This window comes from Erpetoichthys calabaricus, chromosome 4, assembly GCF_900747795.2.
Source record: "Erpetoichthys calabaricus chromosome 4, fErpCal1.3, whole genome shotgun sequence".
In the NCBI taxonomy this organism is placed as follows: Eukaryota; Metazoa; Chordata; class Cladistia; order Polypteriformes; family Polypteridae; genus Erpetoichthys; species Erpetoichthys calabaricus.
In genome coordinates this window covers 168,543,979-168,558,616 of record NC_041397.2, presented here as the reverse complement: position 1 = coordinate 168,558,616, position 14,638 = coordinate 168,543,979, and the positions used below count along the sequence as shown (strand labels likewise).

The window sequence follows — 14,638 nt, the reverse complement described above, 5'->3', positions numbered from 1 at the left end:
TTTTCAGGTTTGGGTTTCTTTTAGTGATTGTACTTGTGCTCAACTTATCATCATGTCTGCAGAGTTATTTTATTGTTACTAAGTTTATTTTTCTGCTTCTCATTTTGCATTAATTCTTATGACTGATCCGTGTCTTTATTTGTTTTTTGTTTAACGTGTGCCTTGCTTTGTCTTGCTAATTGCTTGGTCAGTGGGAGTTGGACTCACTGCTGCTCCCTACATAAGGTGACTTTGCACGCTGTTGTGTAAGCATTACCCCGCGAGTCTACCTGTGTGAGTCCACTGAGCAAGGCCATGGACACTTCCACTTGACTAAGGTACTTTTTTTCTTTCCTTTCAATATCTTAAGCATATGTCAACAATTCATTCTTGTCCTTAACACAAGACTTTTCTCTTGCCCTTTCAACAGGAGAGGGAGAAACCCAGACAACCATCGTCCGCTGCATCAAGCCCACCACTACAGATACCCTCTTCTCCTTTGCCTTGTGGAACTGCCAATATGCGGTCAACAAAGCAGACTTTATTCCAGCTTTCACCACCCAAAGGGGTCTCTAAGTGTTGACTCTGACAAATGAAAGCAAATGGAGGAAGTCCAAACCTCAGACAGACTGTATCAGTCTCTTCTTGCATCCTTTTCTTCTGCAACCATCAATGCCTAGGTAAGGTTCTACCAGACTAGAATTAACAGCACCACCGACTGCTCCAACCATTAATTCTGACAATACATTTTGATTTAGTTTTAGTCTTAGTCTTCTAACTAAACTGCATTTTAGTTTTAATCACAATTTAGTGATTTATTTATTGTTAGTTTTAGTCGACTAAAAATAAAAATAAATTAGTCAAAATCTGATATCTTATTTCACATATAAATTACACAGAGTATACTGTACCTCTAAACTATTATACTAACATGCACACTAATGAGCCAACCCGCATGTAGTGATTATTGAACATAAAATGAATAGTAGATGTAGAAAAAATTTACTCCAAAAGATCATCACAGAGTTCTGACCTCAACATGACTTAGTTATGCTGCTATAAGATTTTACCGAAAAATAAACATGACATAAGTACTTTTACTACATTTTTCACATTTTAGGGATAATGCTAATAAACATTAGTTTGCCCTCAAAAAATAAACGAGTAACACAAATTTAGTGTTTGAATATTTGTATTCAGCAGTAAAACAGTGCTATTTTGCTGTTCTGTACATGTTGTATTAATTGGGAGATGCACTTCAAGCACTGAAATCTTAAATACATTTTATGTTAGTATTAACAAATGGAGCAGCTCATTTTATCAATGATTGTGACAAGTCAAACAGCCACTTAGTTTGAAACTTGCCTTGATTTTTAATTGCAACCCTGAACTGTATCCATTGGTGACAAAATGGACGGATGCACATATTAACATGTGGATGTGCTCATTACAATCAAGGAATGAATGCGAAGCTTCCGTTCCTTTATCAGGACTGTGTAGAACACTGTATTAAAAGGGATTAATCCCCCTGTCATTTCATCTGCTGTAACAAATGAAATTACAAGCTAAACAGTTACAACTCACATCTGCTCTCAAAGCTGCATGAATCCATTTCTTAAGTAACTCGTAAAGGGATAAAACTGGCAATAACAAAAGCATGTGTGTGTCTGTGTGTTGAATTTTTTTCATTAATAAGCACGTTTTCCCCAATGTCGATACGGTGCTGTACTATTCAGCCCTTTTCATATGTAGTTTTTAGTCACATTTTTCTCATATATTATTGTGCCATCCAGAGTCATTCGTATATTTGCGGTCATGCAAGAGTGCAGTATCAACCTAACTATTAATATGACATCCCTACTAGCAGCACACCTAAAATAAACGGACACACTTGATGCATTAGTATTAAGAGGGTGAACAAGAGCCGGAGGAAATGGTATTGGCGTCGGGCATGTTGCCACCTACATAACGTTACATATCTTGGTATGAATCTCAGGATGATACGCCTCTAGACCACTCTTGAGGTTTGTGGTGTTTTTTTCCCTGAGCTTAATTCTACATGGCTTACACTGAGCTTTATTTTCGTCACTGTGGTAATTAAAGTTGGTTCACATGTCTGAATGCTTTTTCTACTTTTCATGTTGGCCAACATAGCGGAGCGGTCTGGAGCAAGATTTTCTGTATTCATCTTAGATTTCTTCATTAATGGTACATTTTTTGTAGAGATTTTGTTCTTTTTTTGTCACAGAAAAAATGTTGTTGAAGAGTATTTTTCATCTTGGCTGCCATCAGCAGTCAGTTCTCAACCTTGCTGAAACCCATTATGACTCCTTCCAAAAAGGAAAAAAAAATGGATGGATGGATGGATGGGTGTGCCACTAATGTTTCCCACATCCTGTCTAATTCTATTCCCTCACACCTCCTTCAGGACATTTCCTCCTCACTTATTCCTGCAATTACACACATCATTAACACCCCACTCAGTTCAGGAATACTCCCTAACATCTTCAAACCCTCTGACAACCATAATTCTCAAAAAACAACAGTCAATCCATCCCAAGTTAACAAATACAGGCCTGTCTCTCTCCTTTCCTTTCTTTCAAAAACACCTGAACATGAAGTCTCTAACCAGAACTCTTCCTTCCTTATACGGAACGAGTTGCTCGATACCACCACTACAACCAGTCCGGCTTCGAGAGGAACCACTTGACTGAGCCAGCTGTACCGACTGTGGTCGACCAGTTATGTGGTGCTACAACTACCACCATGTCATCAGTCCTGATTCTGCTAGATCTCCCTTCTGCTTTTGACACAGTCAACTATGACATCCTTCTTACCACCCTCTCTGACACTGGCATCACTGGGAATGATTTCAGGTGATTTAAGTTCTACATCTTGGGCAGATCCTACAGTGTGTCCTGGCAAGGGGAGTTGTCAAAGGCACACTAGACATTCACTGGTGTACCCCAAAGATCAGTGCTGGGCCCTCTACTTTTCTATCTGTACACCACCTCCCTGGGCTCCATCATTGAATCCCATGACTTCTCTTAATAGTGCTATGCCGATGATATGCAGCTATGATAAGCTAGAGTCTCTGCATGTCTTACTGATATCTCAACCTAAATGAAGGACCACCTTCAACAGTTCAACTTGGCAAAAACTGAGCTTCTTGTGATCCTGTCCAGCCAGTCTGCTGATCCTCCCATCTCTGTACAGCTTGGCTCACTGTTGCTAACACCTTCCAAGTCAGTACGCAACCTTCGTAATTGATAAGCAGCTATATTTTTCTTACCACATTTCTACTGTTTCTCATTCATGTAGGTTCACTCTGTACAACATCTGCAAGCCCTTATCTAAAAGAGTATGCTGGACAACTTATGGTCCATGCTTTAGGCTTGTCTCATCTGGACTACTGCAGCTTGCTTCTGGAAGGAGTACCCACATGTGCTGTCAAGCTGCTGCAGATGATGCAGAATACAGTGGCCCGTCTTATATTTAACCAGCTGAGATGGGTACATGTCACTCCATTGGCTCTCTGTAGTAGCAAGCATTAAGTTCAAATCCCTGATGTTTGCCTACAGAGTAGTCCATGGGTCAGCACCGGAGTATATGGAGACACTGGTGGAGTGCCCTCAGGTCTGCCAGGGAACAGCTTCTGGTGATGCCACCTCTATGTTGAATCAAGTCTCAATCCAGACTATTTTCCTATTTAGTTCCTAGTCGGTGGAATGAGCTGCCTACCTCCATCCATACTGCTGACTCCCTCAATGTATTTAAGAAGCGATTGAAGATGCATCTGTTCTGTGAATATCTGTTAAAATGATGAAAACTTTGCTCTACGATATTGTATACTATTGGTTAATTTGTTTAAATTTACTTGCTTTAGTAATTGTAATTTATGATTGTAAATGTGTGAGTTATTATATGTTTTCACTTGTGGCAATCAACTTTGTTTCCCCATCCTATTACACTTGCTGGACAAACAGGCCCTAGCCTAATGTCATTCAATTGTTTACGTCTTTTGTATGTTTCTTTGGATAAAATAAAAAATAAATGCAAAATTATATTATTTAATAATCATATTGGTTAGGTCCAGGGAAAATAATATTAGCAAAAATATTTTAACTGTTAACTATAAAAATTAACTCAGAAAATAACTGCCTATTATTAGAAATTCCAAAAAGTACTCACTTGATGAGCTCTAGGGCACGATAAGCAGAGCTGCAGACAATCAGCATCAATGGAGACTTGTTTTCTGCGTGTTTTTTGCAGAACTTTACCCACTTGGGACAAACTAGGACAAAAAGCACAATATAATTATTAATACACTAAGTTACACAAGCTGGGAGAAGAAGTGAGCATCTACAGAAAGATGGTCATCCTCCGAGGGTTAGGACTTACACCACATATAATGAGCAAAATGACTGTGCCAAAATAGGACATAAATGGAGGATTGGGAAATTGAATTAACTAAAATGTACTTTTATCCTGAGAAGTGTTCATTTTATGTATATAAACAAACATTTAAAATGTATAAAATAAGACATTAGTTAACATCAGTACTTTTTAAAAGTTTGCTGCTAAACTAATTGACATTAGTGTAATTTCATAATGTGCTACACATATTCTGTCAAAAGAAATTAATTCTAATTTGAATTGACAACAGATCATTGCTCATATGTGTAAAAGTATTAAAATGGAACAGATGGTTTCTGACAGAAGTTAAACACAAGCAGACATTGATAATGATTTATCTTTTCCAGTGATGGTGCTTAGTGTCTTGTTGAAAATGCTTGGCAAAATGCTGTTGCTAGTGCATAAACAAAAAAGCTAAAATTATTTTTTTTCCTATAATCTTTAGTGCTATACCTTTTTTCCTGCATAGCATAGGTAAAATTTACAATAAAGGAATGTAACTAATTCAATAATCAATTCTTGCGCTAAATTATTCATATCAGCATGTTTTTTCCATATGCCAGTGTTTGGAATGCAGCTAGCAACACCAGATTTTTTCAGGTGCACGGCATTACACTAGAGAGCTGCTCCATTAATGAAATGATCTTTGACTCTGCCTAACACTAAAGACTCTCCTAATTTCCAAATTAACTACATATCTGTGTCGCTATTTGTTTCTTAGTAGCATGTAGCATTAAAGGCAACCATAAATCACTGGAAAACAAGGTCACAAAAACATTCCTGCCTCTAAGTCTAATCTAATAGATCATCATAAAACGAAAGATGATGTGGTGGTACACCGCCTAAACAGTTCCTTGCATAACTTTAAGGACTAAAGAGGCCATCTATTGCTAAGGGCCATGTCAGAGTGAAGTTTGAAAGTTCACTGAACAATTTTCTATATCTAGTTTAGAGAGTCAGAGGTTGGAGCCTATCCCAGCATCACTGAACACAAGGCAGCAGCCAACAGGACACACTGACATGCACTCACTCACTTCCACCCAGACCAAGCTAATTTAGAGCTGGCAGTTTTTCACTGAATGTTTGGTAGACCAGGATATCAGAGAAAGCCACACACAGATACAGTATATACAAAATTCCACAAAGACAAAATCTGACTCCAGCACTGTGAAGCTATGAGGTAGCAGTGCCAATCAGTTTGCCTATGTCCTGTGTGAGTAAAGAGCCGTAACTGACAGAATGGTTTTACTTGGAAAATACAAATGCATTGTGTGGTTGTGAGAGGCAAACATGCTACAGGCACTGGCCCATAGCCAGTATAAATGACTCACCCAAAATATACAAAGTCTGAAATTAATATATGTGATTAAATTTGGAAGTTTTATTGTAGTGAATAAACAAGTTGCCTGTCAAAGGTTTAAACTTTTCAAACTGTGTGACATCAAATTAACCCTTCATGACACAGTTTGAGTATATACGCAAGTTTTACCTAGCAGTGGACTGTCACCCTGTGAACCTTGTGCCAAGAGCGAAATTTAGCTTTTACAGAAATATTTTAGCAAACAGGCTACATGTAACTGCAGCAGGTCAGTTCCTGCTTTTTCTACTGACTAACCTTGACTTTTGTTGATAGTCACTGTAAAACACAATTTTACAAGAAACTGTATATTTTGAGTTGAAAGAAGTAATTCGTCGGAACAATGGAAATTTTGTGGGCATAAACATAATTTCACCTGTAGCACATCCTGTAAAAATGGCAGCTGCAACCAGTTTTTAAAATAACACTCTGATGTGTAAACTTGTACTGTTACAAAGTTTTGGAGGGATTCGATCAAAAGCAGTATATACTAAATCATGGTTTACTTTAACTTATTACATACAAAATTGATGTTTACAGGCTGCACATTTACATGGTCTATGCAATGAACTGAACATTATAAACAATGTAAAGAAAAGAACAAGTGAAATGAAATAATATTATGAACTATCTACAATGTCCACCTTTTCTATGTTCTTTCCAGGGTGAACCACCTCACTGAGTTAAACAAGCATTTAAACTGACCAAGGGCATGTCGTCGCTCCTGGCTTATGTTATATATAATGTTTGAACACTTCCCTATTTCTGCTTTGTGAACCAAACAGTAGTGCCATATTGTGCTCTGATGTTGAAGGGGACATAACAGTTCTCTGCAATCTACCTACCCTGATCCCCCAACCACCTGTTATTCAAAGTATATCATCATGGTGGACAATTCAAGGAGGACAAAACATTGCAGGCTTGAATTTGTATATAATATATGTTATGCTGCATCATGAGACGAAACAATTTGGGATCTCGGTTGGCAACCCCCCAGGCAGACACGCGGTCCAATCCCACCCTCCGGAAATGACCCTCTATCTACCGCTGCCAGGTATTACGTGGGCGACCCCTTGGCCTGGTCCAGCCACTTGGGTCCCCAACAATGAGGATCTTATGAGCTGGATCACCCTCGGGGAAATGTGCCACATGGCCGTAGTGCCATAACTGACGCTCCCTCACAATGCAGGTAATGTGCCTCATTCTGGACTCCATGAGCCACCGCTCATTCGACACAAAGTCAAACCAACGGTACCCAAGGATTTTCCGGAGAGACACAGTACCAAAGGAGCCCAATCTTCATCTCAGGTCACTGGATAGCATCCATGTCTCACAACCATATAGCAAGACAGGAAGCACCAGGACTCTAAACACTTAGACCTTCATCCTTTTGCATAGATATCGGGAGCGCCACACACCCCTTTCCAGCGACCTCATGACCCCCCAACACCCCCCCACCCCGCTCTCCCCAATCCGTCTACTGACTTCATAGGAAGAGTCACCAGGGACATGAATGTCACTGCCCAGGTAAGTAAACCTCTTGACAAGGTCGACATTCTCTCCGCAAACAGACACACTGCTGATGGCTGTGCCCAAGAGGTTATTAAATAACAAAATATCAACAAATAAAAAAATGAATTGATAAATAAAAAAAAATGTATTGGCTAATTCTCTTTTCTTATAATGTTACCAAATTTCAATCAAATCAGTCAAAGCATTTTTGAGATTTTGGAATGGGGGTTACCCCAAAATATTGATAAAATTGAAATGTCCTTTTTTAGCAGATACCTACTGCTCTAGATGTATTAACCTTCCAAATTTCAGCTTTGGAACTAAACGGGAAATAGCGTATATATTGAATAATGGGTGAATGAATGAGTCGGTCAACTTTAAATTATACATACATAGATTCTCAATTCTGTCTCTTATGATCTTCCTTTGGCTGATTTACTGGCTGAACTAAGATTTCTACCTTTCATCTTCCTTAAGCATTGGACATACATTGATTTTACTTATGGTAAGCTTGCTGTCTTTTCCCTTACCGCTTGATTGTTTCAATTTGGTAAGTTGATTCTAGGACACAATGCAGAAGTGGAAGTGGACAATGGCTGATGGTGAGATGCAGCACGTTGTTGAAGAACACCTGGCCCTTGAGAACCAGATTCGGCAACTTGTGACCATACGGATGCACCTGAGGGAACTGAAGTCTCGCCTGCTGAAAGAATCCACCTTGGCAGAGGAATTCGTCACAGCACATCGCGATTCAGCAACTTCGACTCCAAGCTGTGCCACTTACTTTCAGGGCCAAGTGTGTTCTACCCCCGTGCCCCTTCAGAACAATGATGACAATGAGGGAATTGGCCTGTTTCAGCTATGCAGGCAGGGGTTTAAGGCCAGATCACCTCCATCGGCTCAGGTAAGCATCTCTATCCAGAACCGTTTTGACCCTCTCCACTCCCCCACCGTGCCAGCAGCCCTGGGTGATGCATTTATTATTGGATATTCTGTTGTTCTTGTTTTCTCGGTTCTCATGTATAAGATATTACGAGAAGAACACTGACAGTCTTCGACAGTCACAAGGACTGGGCAGCGGGGGCCATCGTAATACATGCCGGAGTAAATTATGTGTAATACTGACAGTCAGAGGTTCTCAAAACAGATTTAGCAGCACTTACTAATGCCATGATGGAGAGGCACCCGGCTGCGAGAATTTCCATTTCGTGTCCCTTTCCTCTGGCTAGAAGATCGGATGAATATTACAGTCATTTGCTTGCATTAAATGACCGAAAGGCTTCTGCGAGAGACATAACACAGGGTTTGTGGACAACTGGGATCTGTTCTGGGAGAGGCCGCGTTTCTTCATGCAAGATGGTCTGCATCCTAATATATGTGCCGCCTGTGTTCTTTCTGAAAATATCTGTAAGGTAATTTGTCTCTCTTGACTTTGTAATTCTAATCCAAATTCTTTTCATAATACATTGCTAGGATATGATAACTCTGTAGCAAGCTCTTCTTCAAATGTGCACTGCATTAACACTATAATAACCAACCTCAATCTAAGTAAAAAAACAATGCTGCATAAATAGGAATAATTTAATTATTTCACTTCTAGATGTGCACTGTATTAAAACTATAACAACAGACTGTAGATTAAATAAAAAAATCTGCACAAACCAGCATTAATACAAATAACTTAATTACCATTTTGAGCAGCCATAACAGTCCGCACTATTCTTCTGAGATCTTAAATATGGTCTTATTAAATGTAAGAACGTGAACGCGGCTGAGAGAATAACAGAATAGAAAAAAAACAAAGCTAACCTTTACAAGTATCATAAATTAAACCGGCTGTTACAGACTGGAATCAAATGTATGTTTTTATTCTAAAATAGTAAGAATACAAGCAGCTCAGTTCTCAAAATGGACTCGCCCAGGATCGAACCCGCGAAGCTTTGATTACAAGTCAGCAGCTGATACCGTTGCACCACCGATTCTCTCATGCCAATTGCGTGTCAATGTTGCAGGTAAACGCGGGTTGTTTTTCTGCAGTTATATTTTTGAATAAAAGCGCATTTGTTCTGTTATATTTGTACCTTTTGTGAAAGAGTTTCTTTGATATTTGGAATTCAGGCTTCACACATTATACACTTCATGTCTACATTTTGTCAATTATTACTAAAACATGAAAAACGTTTCTGTTTTAACGATGTGTTTACATAGATCGTTGTAGACACGTAACACACATGAAATGCATGTGTTCCAAATAATGATATAGTATTTATAAAAGGTGTCATTTTACCTGACTTCTCACTCTGTACAACTCCAAGCTACTGACACGCAGGTAAACAGATTTGAGCTTAGAAAACTGTGCGCCGGTGGGGGATGTGATAGCAGACTGCTTGCTGTTTGCTGCTTAGCGACACATTTACAGGACAAAAGACGCTGATGGAGAAGTGTGAAGTGATTTAAGGTGGGACGGATCTACGAGTTTTTTCGTAGGCTCTGGTAATTCTAGTGTTAAACCTAAGCTTCTGTCAGTCCAAGTTTAAGACAATCCATTTCGGCCCAGAGTTATTTTTGACCAGTCTTTAGTTTCCCTTTTCTTTCCTTGTGCATGTGGCTGCGTCTCATTTAAACAATTATTTAAGTTCCAATAACCATTTGTGTAATTGCAGTCCTGCTTCAGGGCTCAATGACATGGTGAAGCTGCAGTGTTCAGAGTACCTAAGAATTTAGTCATGGTAGCAGACTTTGGGCTATGTAGGACAGACTAACATTACCCATTTTACCAAAGTGGAACACAAGTCCTGTCTTAGCAAGCCACTGCTATACACACTTAATATCAGCTGCCCTCTCTTTGGTATGTAGCCTTTGTGCCTTATAAGACAAGATGATCGATACAAGACCATGCAAACTTGCAGAAATGTCTCTCTGAGGCATAAGGTGGATGTCCAGTTTTGCAAAAAAGGACTATAACTCAAGGATGAGCAACACTGATGGACAGAACTTTACTCCAATGGTCAACCAAAGGGATGGGATTACTGTATGTGAACCCAAGAAACCAATTAGCAAGACCTCTATTACTTCTTTTAAAAACCTTTGTGAAGACCCATATCATCGATATCCTCAATCAGAGAGCCCAGTTCTTACAGGGTGTGGCTGTAACAATCCCTTCTACTCCAAAGGGTAACCAGAGCTGATCTGGAAAGATTGAAGACAGTCCATAACAGAAGGTGAACAAGGGGTGCCAATAGTCCAAACCTTGCTAAAGATAACAAGTGCTTAAATAGAGGAAGACCAAATATGCAAAAGTCACACATTCATCTAAGCTAAAAACATTGGTTGACTGATCACCAGCCAACCCACCTGACATAATTTACCTAGCAACCAAACATAGTATGTGTAAAAAATCTTGAAGGGTGACTGCAGTACCACCTGCAAATAACAGGTGCAAACAAGGCAAATAAGGGGACAAGCTCATAAACAAAGACAGTATGCTAAAGATTCTTCCACATGTTTGGAGGAAACTGACCAGGGAAGGAACAAAGCACCGCTAACTTCAAACTATAAGTACATATTCTGATTTTGAGAACTATCCACCTTAATAAAAAGATAAATGTCTGTGTGTCTGTCCAGTTGCGGTGTGTCTGTCATTCAAAAGACAGTACATCACAAACATTTTAGTAATAAAATGCACTGCATTATTCACTTCAAAAGATGGCAAATCACAGACATTAACACTGGCATTATGAATCCTATACCAAATGACATATAGCAGGGACCTATGCATTTCAGGTGCACTGCAAATGTTAACATTGAGGTCTATGTTGACTACTTAGATTTCAGTCTGTCTTAGATGGGTCACAGCTAGTTAACTGCAATTTAATAGATAGGACAAAGCACTCATTGTATTGGTGTCACTGAAGTAAAAAGGCAGTAACCTTGCGAAAGATAAATTCTGGCTGTTATGAGCTTCTCATCTTCAATTCAGTAAAAAAAAAAAGCGTGTAGAGCAGCAGCTCTCTCACATACACACGCACAACCCTACACAGACAACGAAACACTGCGTGAGGGAGTGCAGTGAGCAAATACAGATTGTAGATGTAACGTAGCTGTGGTGCTGTTACGAGAAACTTTATAACTAGCTAAAGAACTTATCCATCTTGAACAAATGAATTAATAGATCAGAATTAATAAGTTATGTGGCTTTTTCAATAGAAAAGAAAAAGTTCAATTAAGCTTACTTAATTTTATGTTTTTGTGCTGTTTGTTACTGTCTTTTGTCTGTATTTCTATATACATACAGTATCTCTCTCATACACACACACACAAAGTATATATATATATATATATACTGTATATATATATATATATATATATATATATATATATATATATATATATACACACACATATATATGTACTGTATATAATTTTATATATTAATTTTTTATTATCCTTATGTTATAAATAAATGTTATTTTTTTAAATTTATTGCTACAAAGGTACATGGGTTATTTGTGAAAGTAAGGCAATGGCCACGTTGAACCATAACAGAGAAAGCAAAGTGTTTAATGTAGATTTTCGCTGATTTGTGAACCTTGCGGTCTTTATATTTCTGGCCTCCTGGCTGGGAAGTGAAACACAGATCCTTAACTCAAACTACATTTAACTTGGTGTCTCTTTGGAGGTATTTTGTTGATTGTTTTAATTAATTACTAGCATTACTGAAGATAAAACTAATAATTAAAATACTGAGTGATCATAAACCTATTTCTACAGCTAATTAGCACTATTCTCCTTTAAGACCACAGCTAAACACAATGTATTACTTACCAGAGCTTTCTTTCTTGGCAACAGTAGGTTCAGCAAGACACCAGTTTAGTAAAGAATTCCTCAATGATTTTGCCTTGACTCGCTGCTTTTATGTGTCTACATGCTTCCTCTTGGCTAATTACTCATAGATACTATGTCTCTTGTTCAGGCTGCTGCTTATGTACATTCATTCACTAGATTTGTCAAGTATGACTGTCACTTTGTCCAGCTTGGGGGGAAGAACTTATCATGTGCACTCCAATAACATAGGTTAAGGGTGAGAGTTAGACCCAGAGTGAGAGCAGAGCATTCACATAAACCTGTACCAGGCTACTGCCACCAGATGTGATTAATAATAATAATAATTCATTACATTTATATGATTACCATATATACTCGTATTTAAGATTCTCCCGCGGATAAGTCGGGGCTTGATTTTATCGTATAATTTCCAGTATTTTATAATGTTGGTCATATAAGTCGAAAACTCATGCTATTGGTCCAAGATGATATGCTAACGACCACCTGAGAGCGTAACCATGGAGCACACTGCCATTTTGTTTTCTCTATGTATTGTGCCTACGTGACCACACGGTAATACCCAAACTATTCCGAAGCGACGTTTGAACTGTTTTGTGTTTTTTGTATTTCACACCCTCAAACAACTTTGTTGTAACAGCATTCCACATCTATGATGGAGCGTTCAATCAGAAGAAAATATGAAGCTAGTTTTAAATTAGCAAGTGGCAAAAGAAATTGGTAACTGCGCTGCTGCAACAAAATTTGATGCATCTGAGAAAATGATGAGATTGGAGGAAGCAAGAAGATGTAAAAAAAAAAAAAAAAAAAAAAAAAAAAAAATGTAAGGGTCGCATTTTTTGAACGAGCGTATAAGTCTGGGTCTGATTTTATGATTGATATTTCGGGTTTCAAAACCTGACTTATACTCGTGTATATACAGTAAATAACCTATTCCTTTATTCTGCTATTTAAAAGTACATAATATATTCTGATTTCTTACAAATCCTCAGTCCCCAGACTTTTTTTCAACCTGTTGGTATACAGTATGTCTGCCTCTTTGACTATTAATTTGAGTTTCTAAATATACCACTTGACCACAGCCTGTGGGGCTAGGTCCTATCATAAAAAATTCTTTGCATCCTTATTATATTTTGCTTCTTCTTGGTAATACAGTAATCCCTCCACCATCGCGGGGGTTGCGTTCCAGAGCCACCCGCGAAATAGGAAAATCCGCGAAGTAGAAACCATATGTTTATATGGTTATTTTTATATTGTCATGCTTGGGTCACAGATTTGCGCAGAAACGCAGGAGGTTGTAGAGAGACAGGAACGTTATTCAAACACTGCAAACAAACATTTGTCTCTTTTTCAAAAGTTTAAACTGTGCTCCATGACAAGACAGAGATGACAGTTCTGTCTCACAATTAAAAGAATGCAAACATATCTTTCTTTTCAAAGGAGTGCGCGTCAGGAGACAGAGAACAAAGCAAGCAGTCAAAAAAAAAATCAATAAGGCTTTTAAGTATGCGAAGCACCGCCGGTACAAAGCTGTTGAAGGCGGCAGCTCACACCCCCTCTGTCAGGAGCAGGAAGAGAGAGAGAGAGAGAGAGAGAGAGAGAGAGAGAGCCACAGAAAAACAAAGTCAAAAATCAATACGTGCCCTTTGAGCTTTTAAGTATGCGAAGCACCGTGCAGCATGTCCTTCAGGAAGCAGCTGCACACAGCCCCCCTGCTCACACCCCCCTACGTCAGCGCAAGAGAGAGAGAGAGAAAGTAAGTTGGGTAGCTTCTCAGCCATCTGCCAATAGCGTCCCTTGTATGAAATCAACTGGGCAAACCAACTGAGGAAGCATGTACCAGAAATTAAAAGACCCATTGTCCGCAGAAACCCGCGAAGCAGCGAAAAATCCGCGATATATATTTAAATATGCTTACATATAAAATCCGCGATGGAGTGAAGCCGCGAAAGGCGAAGCGCGATATAGCGAGGGATCACTGTACTCCTACTGATCACTCTCATATCCTTAGGTTTTTTATTTCATTTGAGACTGGGACTAGCAAAGTTAGTTCTCCTTCTGTAACGGTTGTCACATATTTTTTTTGTGTGCTTTTAACTGTTTCTGCCGCTTGCTTCCCTTTAAAGATTATGTCCAAAGGAATAATTGACTGTGGGATATCTCTTTAAGGGGAGTAGGGGTCCAAACAACGCCTGGGGGTCCTTGCCAAAATGCACTTTGGTGTGACGTAAGAGGAAGAACAGACTAAAAAAGGCAAGGAGGCGCGTATTTAAAAAAAGAGAGGAGTGAGAAAGAAGTTTGTTTAAAAGAGTTATCTGGGAAGGTGAATTGATAAAGGAAGTGATTGGTAAAGCATGTAAAGTTCCCAAAAGTACAAACGGTTGGACGCATCGAAAAGCAGAGGTGCTGGCTAATCGAAGAGGAACCTTGGAGCGCGCGGCTTATCGTTGCATTTGTGATGCAAGAGGCGGCCATGGAGGGACGCTAACACAGAGACACCCGGGTGAGACGGATTTCAGCTTGTAACAAGGA

General features: G+C 39.0%; 1 protein-coding gene across 4 annotated transcripts in view; it reads right to left on the bottom strand.

Annotated features, from left to right (window-relative positions):
- cmss1 (cms1 ribosomal small subunit homolog) overlaps positions 1-14,638 on the bottom strand; it is a 398,519-nt gene that overhangs the window by 11,546 nt on the left and 372,335 nt on the right. For all 4 annotated transcript variants that reach the window (XM_028799909.2, XM_051926084.1, XM_051926083.1 and 1 more), the window contains exon 6: positions 4,171-4,273. In XM_028799909.2, the coding sequence (XP_028655742.1) occupies positions 4,171-4,273 (103 nt within the window). The remainder of the gene's footprint in view (positions 1-4,170; positions 4,274-14,638) is intronic.